General features: G+C 42.4%; 1 protein-coding gene across 5 annotated transcripts; it reads left to right on the plus strand.

The window, feature by feature from the left end:
* Positions 1-5,212: 5,212 nt before the first annotated feature.
* LOC102687608 (dual specificity protein phosphatase 7) lies at positions 5,213-16,498 on the plus strand. 5 transcript variants are annotated; one of them, XM_015342923.2, is made up of 5 exons: positions 5,213-6,348; positions 7,558-7,801; positions 8,494-9,207; positions 12,597-13,034; positions 13,354-13,609. In XM_015342923.2, the coding sequence occupies exons 3-5, from the start codon at positions 8,778-8,780 to the stop codon at positions 13,416-13,418; spliced, it is 933 nt and encodes a 310-aa protein (XP_015198409.1). In that variant the 5' UTR covers positions 5,213-6,348; positions 7,558-7,801; positions 8,494-8,777; the 3' UTR covers positions 13,419-13,609. The 5 variants fall into 5 exon arrangements, with proteins under 5 accessions (XP_015198409.1, XP_015198387.1, XP_015198396.1 ...); XM_015342901.2 differs by lacking the exon at positions 13,354-13,609 and adding an exon at positions 15,623-16,498 and having other exon boundaries at positions 5,223-6,348; positions 8,427-9,207; XM_015342910.2 differs by lacking the exon at positions 13,354-13,609 and adding an exon at positions 15,623-16,498 and having other exon boundaries at positions 5,223-6,348; positions 8,430-9,207.
* The last annotated feature ends 3,080 nt before the right edge of the window (positions 16,499-19,578 follow it).

A 19,578-nucleotide genomic window follows, 5' to 3' on the forward strand; every position in this document is an offset into this window, starting at 1 on the left:
AAATGTCGATAAGACGCTGCTATATTAAGATACTCACACAAAACGGCTTTCTAAGCAATAGAACATGAGCTTCTCTAGACAGCTAATAGAATTCAATAGTTCTTTCTTTCATCTGTAGAAGAACGCAGACCTTGCATTATGTAGTGGTAACAGGTTTCATAAAATCGGTTCCTGTTGGGTGTATTTTGTTTGTGTCTTAGATGCTTTTCTTTTGGTCGATAAAAAAAGCTCGTTGTGGATAAAAGTAGTGCTTTCACAGCTTTTATTACCAAATTAAATAAGAACTGTGCCGCCCCCTTCACTGGAATTTTCCTAAGAAAAAATAGCGGCCCTTTCTATCCTGGCTCACTGTTGGTGGAATGCGTTTGAGGCTGCCGGACTACAGATCTCGCAGTCGGCTGTTAGCAAACACGAGCCAGCCCACACTGCCAGATGCCTTCTCCGTGCTTCAAGCTCAAGGTTCAAGTTCAGAACGAACTGTGCAGAATATCGTGTACCTGCTGGAGGTGTTAATAAGGTTGGGGAGGGAGAGCGGGGTGCTGGAGAGATTATATAAACACCAGTAGTTTGGCGCAAAGATGATTCGATGTGTTACTTGTCCCGTGTGCTTCTGCCATTTCCCTCGCTGACTAACTAACCACCTACGTGTTGAATCAGAAATTAGCTGCAGAAAAATCTTTCTGGCAATCAGGTTGTGTAAGTTTTCATTTTTAGTCTATTTTGTTCGTTAGCTGTTGAAAAAATGAAACGAGAAACTCACGCAGAGTGCAAACAACAAAACCATTTTTGTTTGCTATACCGACTGTCCCAGTCCAGACGGCTATTGAGAAGAGTTCTCAAGGATTCTATTGTTCAGGGCAGACAAATAAATGTGTTGGCTCTCTTAGATAAAAGTCTAACTGAAATGCACGTCTAAATAGGTCAGTATATACAGTATGATATTATTCATCACATTTAATTTTTTCTTGCAGACGTGTGAATATTTCTGTATTTAACTGGATGTATTTTTCTATTTCATGTCATTTCGGGGGAAAAAAAACTATCTAATGTGGTCATTAGCTTTTCACATGGAACGCACTGTCACATAGACATATGTTAACCAATGTGTCCCCACCACTCTAATGAAAGTATTCTTCCCAGCATCACACAATAAATGAATGGCTGACTTGAGGTTTCAGGAGAGAGCAGAGAAAGACATCTGGGGCCATATACTCTGTATCTTCATTCCATCATAGTTTGGCTTTGTTTCTCATACACCCTGTACATACAGTACTACACACTGCAGTGACCACATTGTGTGAGGAATACTCAGTGCACACTTAATGATGAGCACTGTACACTGACCAACCTGACTTTGAAGTGCCATCACCAGATTGGCTTGTGTAACACTATTCTGATTCGCCTGCACTATCCCAGGCAAACTGGGTTGAGGAAATTTGTCAGGAGCTGTTTTTGTCCAGAAAGCGCAATGGCAAATAATAACTGAGGAGAAACAATGTCAGAGCATCACAGAATATTACACATCAGAGGATACACCGCCAGCAAGGAATGAAAAAGGAAGATGCAGGTGGGGGCAATCAGCTCCTTAGACAGGGACGTTTTAAAGCTTCAGGGGATGGAAATTATGGGAAGAGCGAAAATGGATCGCCTGTTCTCTCCCCCCGAAGGAAGGAAAGAAATCAGAGGCTCGTTCCTCGAATAATGTCAGGAAGCCAGCCGGCTCTGGCAGCAACAAAACAAGAATGTGAAATGACGTCAACATCTTTTTTGCACAAAAGAGGTGCAGACAGATTGTTTCCCCAAGCGCTGCTCTGGGATCGGTTTGTCTCAAACTACCTCCCTGACCTGTTGCTATCTATGGAAGACTGCAGCCCGTAGCTACAACTGGCAGGGGGAGGCTAACGTGACACACACGCTGGCAAAAAATCCAGAACATATTCAAGTCCAATAGAACGGGCTTGTAAATGACCCAAACTTGTTCTGAGCACAGGCATATTCCTGGTTTGAACCTGGTCCGTGTCTTTAGCCAGCTGTGACTAACATTTCCCAAGAAGCAGCATAATTGCAGTCATGGCTTGAGGTGACAAGGGTATCCTCAGCTTACAAAGCAACAGTAGCCCTATTGTCTTGCTAGTTATTTGTTTGCAGTGTTATCAATGAATGTTAGTGTACTTGCAGTATTGTCAATGAGAGTAAGTGTGCTTGGAATATTGTCAATGAGAGTTATTTTGCTTGCAGTGTTGTCAGTGAATGTTAGTTGGCTTTCAGTGTTGTCAGTGAGTCTATGTTTGCTTGCAGTATTGTTATTAAAAACTTTTCATTGTTAATGAAAGTTAGTTTGGTTGCAGTGTCATCAATGAGAGTTGGCTTGCAGGATTGTCAATAAGAGTTAGTTTACTTGCAGTGTTGTCAGTGAATGCAGCATCATCCAGCTGATGCTATCCTGAATGGCACTGTGGAACTTGGCCTGATTAAGATGAAAGTAATGACTCTCATAGGTGTGAAGTTCACTGGAAATATATTTATCATAATTCAGAGAACAGAATGCTTACAGATTCCTCCAAGCAGCAGAAGCAGAGGAACTCTTCCCTGTCCCTGCAAAAATTGTTCTCTATGAGCTTTTCCGGGGATCTGCAAGAAATCAGCTATTTGCAAGGCTCTCCAACAAGTCCAGGCCCAAAATCATTCAGAATCCTGCCTGTATCTTAGTCCTTTTAGTGTATGCCACCTTCTACAGTACAGCACCGTTTCCAATGTTAACTTAAAGGGATGATGGTTGGGTGGAGAAAGAAGAGACCCAACTCCTGGGCACCTGATCATACTGGCAATCAGGAAGCACATTAGTCTTCCCTTACGACGTCTCTTTCTGAGAGTAGCTGTTTGATCTCCCTGTTTGTGCTTAGTCCTTTGTCTTCCTAAAACAGTTTAACTGGTGTCTCTTAATTGTCAATGTGCTGGTGTGTGTGTGCCCTGCCTTGAAGATTTTACTGGCTATTATTAAATTGTACCTTTGCCCAAGACCTTGTGATAGGGGATGAGCTGTGGTTTGCTCTTGGTCCCGCTTTGCGCACTATGTTTCACGGATAAGCTCCCAAGACGGAGGATCAAGAGGCTTTCTGGTAGTGGACTCAAGAAAGGATGTGTGCTACTCAAGAATTAACCAGGCCCAGGTTGGCTTAGTTTCTGAGGAGATCAGGTTTCAGGGTTGTATCGCTGTTAGATATGAACTAAGGTGACAATAAAGACCTACACTTCACAGCCATTTTAGAAACGGGGCCGCAGGTGTAAAGCAAAAGGCGATGGGGAATTATCCAGTTCAACGGATAGTAACAATTAATTCTTTTCTAAATGGTGCCATACCATTGTCATTGTTGCTGTACGTCTTCATCCAATCGTCTGAAAAGATAGGCTCACATTCCGTGTGACTAGAACGACAATTCCCAAATGCGGCAAAAAGAAATTAGAAGTCGCGAGAATGCCTTCAATTCGCACCAGTGACAGTCTCTGCTCGGGAAGTGAGCGCTGTGCTTGACTGAGTGACTAACGAAAATGAGCATCGCGGGAGCAGGGATGAGGTCATCTCTGTTACTAAGACTTCCCGTATGAAATATCGATCAGAGAACTGCTGTAACCTTTTAGTTTCTGTGCTTATAGAGTGTTAAAGGATTGCTCTTACAGCGTGCGTTACAAAAAGGAACAGTCATATTTGAGTGTTGAAAATGGAAAGAGAAATAAAGTAATATATGAAGGCATCTAAAAAAATCATAGATACTTTATTGATCGCGTGAGGGAAATTGCAGTGCAACAGCAGCTTAACACAGACAACACAGCCACAGTGTAACGAATGATACAATAATAATAATAATAATAATAATAATAATAATAATACAATACAATCAGTACAGTGAGGAGTGCACTAAAAGAGTTACAGTACTCACAGTCCAGAACACACAAAGAACAAACTGGGACAGAACAGTACGCAGAAAAATTGTATTGCACATATGAATATCCTGTAAATATAGATATAAATATAAATATAAATGTATTGCACGGGTCCCTGGCATATATTGCACACAAAAAAAAAACGGTTGTAAACGGGAAAAGAAAAAGAACAGATGTGTCAGTTTACTGTTCAGTCCAGAAACAGGTCACTGTCAATGTTACCTCTGCCCGGACGCAAGGTGGATGCGTTGTACAGTCTTATAGCAGAAGGCAAGAAGAATTAAAAATTTCCCAGGATTACCGAAAACTGCAGAGGCAGGGAAGGAGCGGTGTCTCCATTCTAACATTACAGTTTTCATTAACAATAACTGGACCGGAAAGTTAAAAATACTTCTACACGCTACAGATAATATCTGACTAGTAACCAAGGGAACATCACCAGATATGTAGACACATTTATCAGCATTATAACCTCATTTACTGTACATCGAAAGCCAATCAGCTTTGTAAGTTCAAGCAAAAGTCACAGAATTCCCCTAAGTTGCATTCGTAAAGGAGACATTGATATTGACTAACCGCAGCCAAACGTAGGCTTTGGAAACAATTAAAAATACGCATAACTTCAGAGTAGGCTTTTATTTCCTCAGACAATTTGCAGACTGGGGAATTAACTGACAGGATTGCCGATAAAGCCTGCTTTCCTACGAGATATAAAATACTCGACATATTGTCTTCCTTGGCATAGACCTGCTGTATCAGTTATGTAATGCACGGTGGCGTGCTTAGCAAGTCTCCTGCAGCACGAAGACTCTTGGTTACATAATTTATTGCCTGCACTTGACCCTATCTTTTCCTGCATTCGAATGCCTTTCGATTCGATTCACATAATGAGTGTGCATTTTGATCTCGGTTATGGCACAAGACAGAAGCTAAACACACATAACCTCGAGTGGACGGGCAAAGTATTTCCAAAATCACGGAACGTTACACCTGCGTTTTAATTGCTGTGCCAGTTCTCGTTTGCCTTAACTCCCCCTACCTCTCAGTGTTACGAAACACGCGAGGCCTGATTTAGGATCCACTTTTATTTTCGTGGCAAGCAGCAAGGGACTGAAGTACAGTACATGATTTGTTTCCCCCTTAATTCTGCCCGTCTGCCTTCTCTCCTGACATTGCATCTTTATACAATTCCTTAGTTCAAAAAGCACTTCACGGATCCGAAACGGTTACAGAATATGGATTTTAAGCGGCTACTGAATTGCATTTTAACTTGGAGGGTACGGCATAAAAAAGTACGCCTAATGTACGCTTTCCTGCATCTTTTGGGCGGCAGGACATCAAGTACTCCACCGCCCACCGTGGTACTATGAAAGCCAAACGATTATGTTTCACCACGAAAACGCATTTGATACGCATCTGTACAAAAGCAGCACCTACATTTGCGCGCTCAAATAACTCGGTTTCCTACTGTATTGTTTTGTTTATTTTGCAAGAGATCCGGACATCCTTAATACTGTGAATCGAAAGGGGAAAAGGATGTGTATGTAGACCACACGCCTTCAGCGGTTTTCATCTGCCGGGCGAAGAGTCTGACAGCATTTTTCTGAGACCATTGATATGAGCTTTAAACTGCCGGAGATACGCGAGAAACCGCCTGTCAAATCCGAGTCGTCCCGTATCGGCGCTACAATACCTGGATTAATTTCGGTGTTTAAAAGCTTGACTCGGTGGCTTTTTGTAGAAGCAGAAGAAGCGTCTTATTTTGTCATTAAAGCGCTTTCTTGTTATACCGCCATGGCCGCTGCACTTAATTTTTAGTCTCTTGAAGATTCTAAAGAATTAGGCAACTGACAGTCGCCTTTTCTGTCTACGCCAGAGAATGACCCGTGTGCGCAGCGGAAAGTTAAAATACAAATATAAATACAAAACCGAATGCGTTGTTTCTCCTTCTGTCTTATGCCTGCAATTTAAAAAGCCGCATTATTACATCCCACATTGAATACTAACGGGCCAACTGGTGTGGGGCAAGACGACTGAAACTCCACAGTGAAAAATAACGCACCTTCGCACTTTCATGCCAGTAAATCGTAGGATTCGAGAGTCGAAATCCCATTTTAAGTATTCTGAAACAAAACCTTCATTTTTCGGTTAGGGGGGTTCCAAGGAAAGCAATCTCTCGCTTTCATTTCGTTTTTCTTTGGTGAATGACTGCAAGTCGGTATACCCCGCCTGCTCTTTTATCAGTCACCACAGCGCTGAATCACTTTTTTTTAAATACATACTGAATATGGTACAGCAGCCTGTCTTCAGTTGCGATCGAAGATGATTATTGCATGATTATCAACGTCTTCCCATTAGTGCAGCTGGACTGCAAAAGAAGGACAACAAAACAAATCATCAGAAAGGGTAAGTTAATATACTTCTTACTGCAGTGCTGGTGTTCTGTTACAGTTATTTTAGTGCGACATTCTGCATGTGCTCTCTATCCAGCTTAGACAACCCTAAGCGAGACATGTGCCATGTCTTCACTACAGAGCAACAAGCCTAGGGGGAGTATCGCTAGTTTCAGTCATTGACCTCAAAAGATTAAAATGAGACAAAAATCTGTTAGCCGCCGACACCTCTATAAGTGTTTTCAAGATCTGAAACCACTATAATGTGTTTTTTTTTCGTCGATAAGAAACACACATGGTTTTAGCCTAGCAAAAACATAACGGCACAAAGCACTTTCTCTGACGATGATAATGTTGTACTGTAAATCAGCACCGTCCTTAATTCTTTAGACCCGTTAACGTCACCTTGTAACTGCAAGTACACATGTAAATACGTGCGAGTCATCGTCATGGAAGTTATTAAGTTATGATATAAAGTTTCTTTGTTTTTAAGGTCAACACAAACAACATTTTATCTGCTCTTGTAACCCACTCAAAGGCAGCGTTTATGATGCAGCAGTTGCATAAAGAGCGTGGTTCATCACGAACTTCCCAATTTAACTTTGCTGCAATTAGAACAACTCAAGTGTGAAACTGCTATTGCTTTTGTTTGTAGTCATATAGTGTATCACTTGTGCAGTTCCCTCATAAATGGCAAATCTCGCTGGTGGCTTTGTTCTACACTTTCTCAATGGTTATTTATACCAAAGTTGATTTGCTCGCCGTATTTTGAAGTGCGCAACAGATCGCTTAATTTCCCAAATGTGCGTGGATCGCTGCAGTCACGCGCGGTCACTAAGTGGTCGTTTTTTTTTGTTGCCAATATCTTTTGGATGGGCTCAGGCGCCGTGAACAAGTTGTCGGGGTTAATTAAAATTGAGCATTTGTGCGCTACGCTTTTGTTGCTGCTCAATGACATTTGTAGAAAAGGGATTGTGTTCTCTGCAATCATTTTTGAGTTTGAACTTGAATCTTGAACAAGAAAAAGGAAAATGACGGAAACCGCTACTACCAACCCAATTATAGCAAATACAATTAATAATAACAAGTTTGAATGGTTATACTTTTGAATAGTAATAATTCTGAGTCATATTCTGGTGGTGGCTTCTTATTTTATGATGTTGTCCTTTTTCATAATTTTCTTCTTAAATCAGTTCTTCATGTTTTATGTTTTTTTTTGCAGCTTTGCAGCTGAGAGGTAAAGGAATCCACTCAGTGCAATCCAGTGCAGTGCAGAAGCAGGGGCACGCAGGTGGTTTTTCTGTGGAGTAAAGACATCTGGGGAAGAGAGCTTTGAGGGAATCCTGATCCACTGAACCACATCCCACAGAAACAAGCAGGGTGCATCTACAATGCCCAGACGGCATTACAGGATGGATCCAGAATGAGCATATGTGAGAATTCCTCGCATTGTCAGAAAACCAATGGTAATGAAAATCCAAAGACTTTTTCTATAATTGAGGACTGACCTGACACATACTTGACGCGTTTTGGATATCTTAAAATACATATTTTCGTAAACAAATTTAGTGTACAAATGAGTTAAATATTTCAGACTGCATAAACTATTCTTTTAAAGACCAACGCGGCATATTTTGTATGAGATTCCCTTGAAGCCAGCAAGTGGCCACCTTAGTAATAAAAGTGCCTGCAAGCTTTGGGCTGAATCTTTTCCAATGTTCAAGTCATTTGGATGTCTTGACTCAGTCTAAGTGGCATGGTGGAGTGAACCATTCCAACCACACTTTAAACTGGTGAGATGTAAATTTTTAGAGAGCTCCCTGCCTCTTCATGAGCAGCTCCTGGTGTGTCCCTCTAGCATCAGGTGAATCAGAGGTCATTCTGCCTGAGTTGGTTTAAGTGGACATCAGAGAGCATGACTGTGATCTCAAGGACAGTTTAGTTCCAGCCAAATACTGGGTAACACTTTGCAGGCCACCTTCTCTCATTTCAACAGGCTCGCCACCCGTGCTGGATGCCAAAACAATAAACACATGCTTGAGAAAGGCCAAAAACACCACCAGTGTCGATCCATTCTTTCCCATTTGCCAGCAGGTTTTTTGAACCCTCTTTCACTTCAGAACAACCTCGTCTGATCTTCTTCACGTGTCTTCAACAGACAGTCCCCTGGGGTGACATTTCCGCGACTCTGTGAGGGCAGGGAAGAGGAACAAGGCTCTGTGTGTGTGATCTAGCCGCTGGGTTGTAGCGGAGCGCAACTGGATGGATTTCTTTGCACGACGCCCCAGCCTTCACTCCCATCAGGCCAGCTGCACTCCCATGATCCTCTGCTGCTGAAACTCTTTTTTATGTTGTGGTGATTTCAGCCTGTGCCTTCAGAGGATTTCAAATTGATGCCCAGCCCCAGAATACGCCCAGGGTCCCCCATCGGCAAAGCTGTGAATGCCCTTCTGGCCCTGCCACGGTAGAGGGGTGAAGGCCGCAGGTATGGAGGCACTGGCCCGTTCGCCGTCCTGGCTGTGCGGCGAGCTGGACCTGAGCCCGGAACCTGGGGTCCTGGTGCTGGACTGCCGCCCGCGGGAGATGTACGAGGCTCTGCGGGTGGTGGGCGCCATCAGCGTGGCCATACCGTCCATCCTGCTGAGGAGGCTGAGGCGTGGGCAGCTCACGGTGCCCTCGCTCATCCGCTGCCCCGAGGAGAGGGAGGGCTTCGCCAGCCGCTGCGCCACTCACGCCGTGCTGCTGTACGACGAGGGCCGCGAGGCGGGTCCCAGCGGGGGCCCCACCGCCCTGGAGGAGGAGGAGGACTCAGTGATGGCGGTCATGCTCCACACTCTCAGGAAAGACGGCTGTCAGGTGTACTACCTGAAAGGTGAGTCCAGTTACTGGCACCCAGTACTGGGCACTCCAACTCCACTGTTTCTGGACCCAAAGTCCTACCATCCTCTCCGTTTCCTGTTTTCTTTCTGTAAGGAAGGTGTTTTGATGAAGGCTGCCTGAGTATTATATGACAATGCTGTGGAGTATGTATAGAAACGCTCCATGATCTGTGGGCCATAGTTTGATTGCATACTGAAGGAAACTAGGGTGGCATGGTGGTACAGTGATTAGCATCGCTAGCTCATAGCACTGCAGTCTTTGGTTCTATTGTGGACCTGGGGTGTTGTCTGTGTGGAGTTTGCATGTTCTCCCTGTGTTCACATGGGTTTCCTTTGGGCGCTCTGGTTTCCTCCCACAATCCAAAGACATCCTGGTGGGTTAATTGGCTTCTGGAAAAATTGGCTACTTGCGTCTTGCCCTGTAATGGACTGGCATCCTATCCAGGGTGTATCCTGCCTTGTGCCCGTGGCTTGTCGGGATAGGCTCTGGCTCCCCTGCGATCCTGTGCTGGATGAAGTGGTTGGAAAGTGGATGGAACACAGCAATATTTTTACCGTTCCAACAACAATATTTTTTGCTTTTTCAATGTGTAAAAAGCAGAAACTAAGGCTAGTAGCACCTACATCTGGGAAATATGGACCCCCTTGAAAAGGAGATGATGCATCTCAAAAGGTTTTATTATATTAAATGTAAATTAAATGAAATGTGTGGGGCTATTGGGATGATTCAGGTTGTATAAGCCCCCTCAGCTCTAATCTGGCCTATACAAAGTGAGCAGGACTTGTAGATCATGTCCTCTTTTTAAAGTAAAAAATACTCACTTGCTGTTATGTGCTTCATTGTTTTAGTGATTGACAGCTCACTTACTGTACTGTACACGTGAGACAGATTCTAGGCCCCTCCTAACAATGCAATTTTTTTTCTGCTTTCTGATGTTCCCTAACAAAGGGAACATTAAAAATAAATTGTTTCACCATTAGGCCTAGAATAGAAAGCCTTCAGCAACAGGGTGGCAATTAAAAGCATTTGGCATGTGTTTTTCGAAAGGTAATCTAATGCACGATTCCTCCTCTGTTAGAACAATCAGAGAGCGTAAGAGGCTTTAAAACGCGAGGCTTTAAAAAAGCACTTGAAATGTAAATAGGAACTGCAGGAGCCAAAAGAATATGACTAACACAATTGCCTGTGCTCTACCGGGAACAGCAGTGCAGATTTAAAAGTTTTGCAATCCTGTTTATATGCTAGAAAGCCCCAACAGCATGCGGTTAATGTCATCTACTTTGTCGTCCCATTTCAGTTCTGTTTTGCGGGACATCCTTTTTTGTTGTTTGTTGGGCCTTCTTTCTCTGTCTTTACTTCCACTTTGGCAACTTTAATATTCTCGCTGGTTATTCCAGGAAATGTGGTGAACCATCTGCAGTGAGCTCTCAAAGTGCCTTTTTTCACAAAACTCATTTCAGACTGTACTGCGCCACACTCACAGCTTCATTGCCTTTGTCTTTATTTCTGTAGTGGTCGGTGATCTGGGATCATTCCTGTCTTTGAGGGTTGCTCTGTGAAAAAAACGATTGTATAGCGTTGCACTGTAAAGACACCTATTACGTTTTAAATTAACTAAGAAAGAGAAATAAAAAGTGTAGTATTCTTCAGTCTGGAATGAAGATGGTACTGTACATACAGTACATAAATATGCTGTAGGCCAGTAATATTCATTCCAGATCCTGCGAGCTGCTGTCCACAAGGTTTTATAGGTAACTCATAATTTTCAGTGAGTAAAGACTTGGAAACATTAATAACAGAGACAGATCTATTAAGTGAACAATTGATTCAAAAATGTAGTTCATGGTCCAGGGAAGAAGGCAAACCAGAAGATACTGCGATTGTTCAGGACTAGGAGTGAATATCAGTGCTATAGGCTATCAATTATAACAGTTCACTGCACAAGAGCATCAGCGATGCATATCATAAAACTGAGAGGAAAAAGAGTTTTCAACTTCCCTCACTTAGAATGGCATAATACATTAGGGAGAAGAGAAGCCATAATAAGATGGGTTTCAATGTTAACAACTGTCATCTGAAAAAAAATAATTGTGGGCACTTCTTATACAGTGTCATTCCCACCTGTGTCTGTTCATCATCACCCAATCAACCAGTAAGAGCAGATAAGTTAGAAATCGTGGCAAACAAGTTGAGGAGAGTCTGTGTACAGTGGAGTATGCTGAAGTTGTTGGACATAGCCCCCCTGAAGTACGTTATGTTACAAGAATACAATGTGCCAAAATAGTGTTAATTTTAAACACTTTGCTCAGTCACCACATGTCAAAAATAGATACTGATGCTGGAAAGAGTTTGAAGTAGAGTGGCCTGAGTAATGACTGGTCTTAAGACCAGTGAAAATTACTGTAAAGGAATTGATCTCCAAGGTCATTTTTAAAACATGAAAACAAAGGGTGTTCAACAACAAGCGAGGAGCATGGCATCTCAGCTGGAAATGAAGAGGTGATTCTTTTGCGGCTGAAAACAGGATTTCTTTGCACAGAGTGTTTGCGGGTCTTTTAATTGAACTGCCCACGGAAGTTCTTAAAGCTGGTCCTTCCATGAATAAACCAGATTAGATTTTGGGTGCAATTAGGAATTGAATGAGCAAGACGAGTCGTGCCATTTGAAACCTTTTATGTGTTTTTAAGCAGACCCAGAAGGTGTTTATAGGGTTTTCTTATAATTATTTACAAGGTTTAGAATAACTACAAAGCAATGCATGTAGCATGATATAAATTACTGATTATCAGTGACAAAGTGTTTCCAGTGTTAATTATACTGTAATACTTTAGTCACTGTAGAAATGACTAAGGGACAGGTCAGCTTTAGGTTGTCTGAAATAAGGGAGAGCTTTTCAGAATGTTGATTACGTTCTGGACAAAGATGGATGTCAATAGCTTTCGTTACATGCTGAAATATTTTTGCAACATTCTTTTAAGAAAAAATCTTGCTAAAGTACATGTGTAGTTAATTTAATTAACTTGAAGATACTATGCATGTTCAGGGTTAGAAAAATAAGGGCTAGAGTTAGGGGGTTAAAAAAGATAAAAGAAATTTGGATGACTGGTAAAACTTTGGCAACTGTACAAAAGGCACAAATGCCTTTTTGAAACCTAAGGTGCCCTTTTTATATGCATCATCATTAACAATTAACCTCAGTTCTGATGGCAAATTTTCTAAATTTAGTAAAAGATCAACAATGCGTGAAAACTGAAAGTAAAGGCCCTTAGCCACAGTTGTGTTTGGGTGTGGGCTGTGTTTTAGGTGCAGGCACTAAAAGAAAGATTTAAAATGGCTCAGTGGCTCTGTTAGGCTCTGATCTCTCTGCGTTTCCTCTTTCAGGTGGTTTTCAGATGTTCCACAGATTGTACCCACAGCACTGTGAGAGTGGTACCAGTGTATCTGCCCGTTGGCTTGCCCCCCCTGCCTCAGTGCTGGGTCTCGGGGGGCTCCGCTTGGGTTCCCTGGGCTCTGATGGGGACTCAGACCCAGACCGAGACCCGCTGAGTGGGACAGGCCCGGAATCAGACAACCCCAGCCCCAGCTCCCAGCCTCCATTCCCTGTGCAGATCCTGCCTAACCTCTACCTGGGCTGCGCTAAACACTCCGCTGATCGAGACACGCTGTCCAAACTGGGAATCCGTTACATCCTCAACGTCACCCCTAATCTGCCCAACATTTTCGAGAAGAATGGAGATTTCCGATACAAGCAGATCCCCATTTCTGACCACTGGAGTCAGAACCTGTCGCAGTTTTTCCCAGAGGCTATCCAGTTCATCGGTGAGTGAACATGATAGCGCAAGGTATTTCTGCAGAGAATGATCACCCTGTTACACATTAAAAGGGGAGATGTGTTATATAATTTGTTAGCTATTACATTTCTTAATTGCTTACTTGTGCTGCTTTACTATACGTATTAACCTTTTTTGGTCCCTTGATATAGAATTCTGTCCAACACATTAAAGACTTTTAAAATCCCCTCCCCCCCCCAAAAAAAATATCTAAATTATCACAAGTCCAGGTTTCCTTGATTGTTTTATATGTCACACTGTGTGAATCTGTGTGTGTTCAAATGACATTTTGTATGCTTTATATATAGGCAAGGGACTGTCACTCCATATGTCCCTTGGAACATCTTACAAAGCAGTGAGGACTGGCCACTGACAGCACAACCTGTTTGTGATCGTGCTGCACGCAGAGGAGGGGAGTGACGAAACAGCTTGGCTTTTGTCTGCTTTGTGAGATGTGTTGCTAGGAACATTTGGAGGTGGACTCACTTGCTATTTGTTTTTAAATTCATTCAGGATTGTGTCACACATCTCATGGGTGAATAAACAGGGAAACTCAGATATTAAGGGAAAATATTGGACTTTCATTTTTGGTTGAGTAGTTTTATGGCCTTTGACTAAAAAAAGTCACACCCTACACAAATACGGTAACAGGTTCAATCAAGGATTTCAGAGCAGTGTGCAATGGCAGTATTCTTCCCTCTTACTCTCTCTGGTCATCCAGCGTTTTCAGCATTAATACAGGTACTTGGCCTGGCTGATACAATCAATGCAGAATCAACAACAGAAACTCATATTAAAAGTAGCAGGGCTCCATAAAGAAATTATTATTTCTGAACTATTAATGGAGAGTACAGTACCATTTCATTTACTGTTTGGTAAAAATGATTAGTCAGAACATCAAAGCTTACTTTGAGAAGGAGGCTGATCAGGCATTTTACTTCAAGTGCTGTGCACTCTCTTTTTCTGAAGACGTGATGTAATGTGGAAAAGAAAAATCTGATTATAAGTCTTGATTCACTTTTTTCCAGTACCTACTCTGATTCTGCTCATTTGCAGATAAACTGACCTTAATGCATGAAGAACTGGAAATAAATAGAGACAAACAGTGATTTCTGTTTCCTTGACTTTCACAATGACAGAAAGATGTGTTTTCCTGCAGAGAGAAATTGCTGTCTTTTTACAAGTGACGCCAGAGGTTACATCAAGACTCTTTGACCTCCTGCCTTGATTTAATCTGTTGCCTAAGTCTGACTTGGCAGACGACTGGGAGTCTTAGACTCTTTATTCCCTGTGTCCTTCCCAGCTTCCATTAAACAATGGACCAATTTAGAGATCTCTTTAGCCATTCTTACCAGCAAGCTGTGTCTTACTCTGCAAGGGCTTACTGTAAATTAGGTCATGGTCAAAAATAGCAGCAGTCTTCTCGAAAAACTGCAGTGAGACGAGTTCAGATCCTTAACCCTTTCAGACCAGCAGCCTGGGGCAAAAGAGTTGATACAGTACATCAGCTGATTTCTTCACCACTTCTGGTTTATGGTTCTACTGTTCGTATTGACCAGCTTGTGCACCACATAACCCCGTCTGTTTCCCAATAGATGATTACAGCAGCCCCTCTGGGGGGAAGCACGATGCTGTGATAGACTTATCACATGCCTTCACACACACCAGCCTTTTCTGTCCTGCTGAGTTGTTATATATGATGACATTGCTTCATTGGCAGTCTAATCATACGGCGCAGAAGAGAATTACTCAGAAGTCTGAATGTGCATAACAGAGGAGGAAGGAAGTAAGAGCAATAGCAGATAAGGTCTTAAATGCTCCAGTTACTTTTTTTTAGCTGTTCATTTGACCCAGTTGAATTCATTAATGAGAAGCTCCAAAAAGTAGGCAGTGCTATTAAAGAGTTTGGAAGATTAGAATTGCTAAGTAGCTGTTTCCAAATGGATGTTATGCAGGTCCATTAGGATCAGATTGAGAGAATGGCCACTCAGCAGACCTTCAAGTTATTAATCTGATGAAGAGAAAGACGTAGATGTAGATACTGATAAAAACGTGACTGCAAAGAGAGGTTCTTGCCGGAGAAGGACTGATATTGCAATCGAAAACAGTAACAAAGGGGAAGACATTGTGATGGCACGATTTTTGTTAACTTGCTTAACAAATGGCACTATCTGGAACCTACTCCCGGACCTGGTACACTTCCCAGCCAGGTGCTGAGTACCAGACTTTTTAGGCACATATAAGAATAAGCAGGACACAATTTTAGTTTGACTTAGCTAGCATACTACCAAATGAGCAAGATGGGATGAATGGACTCCACTTGTTTGCATCCTTTGTTCTGTTGCTGGGGTTGAAATGACAGCTCTGGTAGTTTTAGGCATATTTTTCTTTTGCGAGCTAGGGTATCGAAAGTGCAAGCTTTTGCTAAAGTTGCCAAGATTCTGCAAAACTCAGTCCTTCTGAAATCTAGTTCACCACAGCTATGCTTTTGTTCCACATACGTAGTATCCAAGCAGTTGTTGCCAAAACTGGTGTATTCATTATTTTTTGGGGTGTCCCTTCCCTCTTTCTTCTCAGACGAAGCCCTGTCCCAGAGGAGCGGGGTGCTGGTGCACTGTCTGGCTGGGGTCAGCCGCTCAGTCACGGTCACCGTGGCGTACCTCATGCAGCGGTTGGGCCTCTCGCTGAACGACGCCTATGACTTTGTGAAGCGCCGCAAGTCCAACATCTCGCCCAACTTCAACTTCATGGGTCAGCTGCTGGATTTCGAAAAGACCCTGCGCAGCCCCTGTGACCAGCTGGCCAATGAGGAGCAGGCCTTCTTCACCCCTCCAGCCAATCAGCATCAAGACCCACCCCCGTCCCCTTGAGGTGGGCATGCCCAAACGGTTAATGCTGAATATAATAAACGCACTTGTTAATCCAAGGCTGAGCCATGGTTGATAAAGGATTGTCCATCTGGCCATGACAAAACTGTCCACTGGTGGCCTGATGATTACTCTGCAATGCATTGGAATGTGAGGATAGTGCAGTCAGAAGCGTTTGATTGTGCAACATAAATCTGATTATATACAGAGCCAAGACAACACACAAGCACAAAGCTTTTCTTCCGCACTCACATAATCCAAATGTAAGCCAAATGACAATCGACTGTTACATCTAAGATTTCAACACAGATTTCAACTGAATGTACATAATCCTGCTACTGTCTTGAGATTAAACAAAAGACAAAATGAAAAGCTTTTAATATTATATAAAGGAATTGCTTTTGTATAGCAATTTGTTGCTGGGCACATCTTGCTACTGTTTTTTTATCTATTTTTTACATTACGTGGTTGGTTTTATATACTTGCTTATATGGTGATTTTATTTCATTTCTCCTTGTTTGTAATTTTGATTTTTGTAATTGCTTTCAACCAACTCGACTGTCAATAAAAGCCAATCTTAAAATTCTGTTCCTTTCAGGTGGTCTCTTTCTGGAGTTTTTAGTTCCTGCAGCACTTTATGATTCAAAGTAATACATTCCGTCTTCTGGTTACAGTCCAGAAGAACTGGTCCCATCATTGTATTTTCATTCACAAGCTGATTTTGCAGTCTCAAACCCCAATCTGCAGCCTTTTAAAATTTCAAAGTTGTCTCAAGTTCAAATGGTTATAGCCCCAGAAGTGAAAGCTCGATGGATCCAACTAACATCTCAGTGGAGTTGCTCGTGCAGCTACAGAATTACTGTTAATCTAGCTGCGCAGGCTTCCTCTTATCTTTTGAAGGTGAAAACGCAGTAACCATAAAGAATCCAGCTATATTTACATCAGAACCCTACACTGAACAGATCAATAAGAATCAGTCTTCCTAGTACGAATGGAACTGTCCTAGGTCCTGAACGGTTAGTTCTTAAAGGTGACAAGAATGGTGAACATATGTTATAACTCTAATGCAGATTACTTCGGAAAATAGCTCATAAGTAGTCTTTTTTCTTGTATCCAGTCATCTCCTAGACATAGGAACCTTAAAAGACATTGACATTATTGCATCCTTGCAGCTAATAAAATATTCAAACACATGCAGACTTGTGCATCGTAAGAAACAAATTCCTGAAAACTCATTCTTCTTGCAGTTTGGAATAGTCACATTCCTTTTTGCACCAGATTTTCTGGACATTTGCTCCTTGAGTCAATGGTTCACTATATTTCAATTACCTGCATGGGCAGAGGAGACAAAAACATTCAAACTTCTGCAACATGTGCCACTGGGCCTTGTGATTCTTCTCTAAGTGCAGATCTCACAACCCGACTGAAGACAGTGCACTCAAGACAAATGGTGATAATGGTGAAATTGCTAATTCCAATCAAAGGTATCTCAATTACTGGGTTAGGTGAAGCATCCCCACTTGACTTCTAATGCACCCATGCCTTCATCAGGTTTGCCAACTGTGCCAATTACCTATTTATATAATGTAGAGCAGGTCTGGATGACAGTTTCCTGTCTTGGCTTTCAATTAGACCTTTGCCAAATGAGCCAATTTGGCCCCACAGCATAGTTTGAAACTGCCCAGACACTCCGGCCTGGTTTCAAAGACCAAGATTAGCAATAGGTTCAGACTTGTCAACCTCAAAAAGCAGTCCATCCAAGGTTAATGCTAATCAAAGTCTGTGAAACCAATAGTACAAGTAGGGTCTGCTCCTTGGCGTGACAGCCACCAAATCTCCACAGGAAATGTATTCATTAGTCACATTTGAATGCAAACAATGTTAAAAGCTTTTCTGAAATGGTTTTGATGTGACTTGCCATTAGCTCGCCCTGCAAAGGAACAGCAAGTTCGGGTTGCTGGTTGGACTTTACAGTCCAGAAAGGAGTGATTCAGACGAGGGCTGCACCTTGCACGCAGTGCCGTGCATGTGCAGGGCTGTTGCTCCTTTTTGCCCATGCAGGAAACGTGTGTCACTTCCCACAGGAAGCAGGCTACAGGATGCGGCCCTTTTCTGCAGGAAGTGGGCGGCTGTGAGAAAGGAAACGGAGGGAACAGAGTGTGGCCTGTTTTGCTGCGCGGGGGAACTGGATAGTTCGTTTCAAACCGGGCGACCTTTTTGTCTTTTGTGAAAGAGAAGGGCAGCTCTAGAATGTCACTTCCATAAGAGATCCATTCAGTGACTACAGTGTTGCTGTTGTTGTTTTTTGCTTATTGTTGCACTTTTCTCCAAAAGCAATATTAATTTGATGACAGGAAGAAAGTAAAACTGAACAGCAGAGGTTATGGTGTCCCACAACCAGTAAATTGTACTTGTTATCTTTATTTTACAAATGGAATTTAACATTACAGAAATAGCAATTTGATTCGTGCATAGATCAAGGCCATTAAATTGTGCTATACCTTAAGCAATAAAATGGACTTACTTTTTGCATTTATATTAAACACATTTAAAAACCTTTTGTAAAATGAACTAGTCATAACTGCATAAATCTCATGCCCCGTGTCATGGCAGCCTATGCTGGTTTCTTGATTAGTGTTCTTGTTGAAAGTCAGTATTTGAAGGAGTGACACAGGACAGCCTCTACAGGAACAGCAGTACCGAGTGCACCCAACCAGGTCAAGGGATGAAAAATAAAATGAAGTAAATATTTGGATGCTGGCATATCAACAATATCTGGTGGCCAAGAAAAACCTTAAAATCCCACTTCATCAGAAATCCCTCTGCCCAATCATAAATATAAAATGAGGAATTTGAACTGCATGGAGGATTCACCCATAATGAAATAACTGCAATCTATTTGTAAAGCTCTGTCGTCCCCCAGATGGGGCCTGTTTAATTCAATGCACTGCACCTTCAGTAAACCAGAAGTGTCTTGCTGGCCTTGACTCACCCTGCTTTCTATAATGGAACAGAGGGCTGACAGGAGGGGATTTCCAAGCTCTGCTTTCAGACAACACTGCCACCCATCAAGGACACCTCTTCCTCTGCCCTGGCCACAGGCTCTTAAAGGCGAAGCAAACTTCATCGACCCTTTCCTGTCTCTCCACCGACCTCACTGCGCCTCTGGCCTTGCAGGTTCTCTGTGTGCAGAACTTGTGTGCAGGGTGCTTTCTCCGTGTCCTTGGGCTGTGCGTGTGTATTTAAACCATTCGAGATGGAGGCGAAGCAAAAACAGCTTTTATAAAAAAAGATATACAGTAAAATACAGTCTTCGCCACTGCTGCCACATGATGAGACTGGCCACTAGGTGGGGTCTTTATCCATTTTTGTCCTTTCAAGGGGTTGTCAATTCATCAACTATGGCAATTATAAGTTATAAAGCATCACATTTTTGTGGAGAAGTGCAATGAGCATTCATCACCAGAAAAATAAATAAATAACAGTTAGAAACAGATGTGCCAAAACACCTCATTTGCAAAAGGACAATTCATAAGTTCAGTTTCCTGTAATGTTGTGATTGGACAAAGAGATAATTAATATTCATTCCCATAAAAGTACAAATTACAAATACTGCTCTTGGGTGGCACCTTAGCCTAGAGTTGTCTTCTTTCTAATGGTGTCGCA

This window comes from Lepisosteus oculatus, chromosome 2 (genome assembly GCF_040954835.1).
Source record: "Lepisosteus oculatus isolate fLepOcu1 chromosome 2, fLepOcu1.hap2, whole genome shotgun sequence".
Lineage (NCBI taxonomy): Eukaryota > Metazoa > Chordata > Actinopteri > Semionotiformes > Lepisosteidae > Lepisosteus > Lepisosteus oculatus.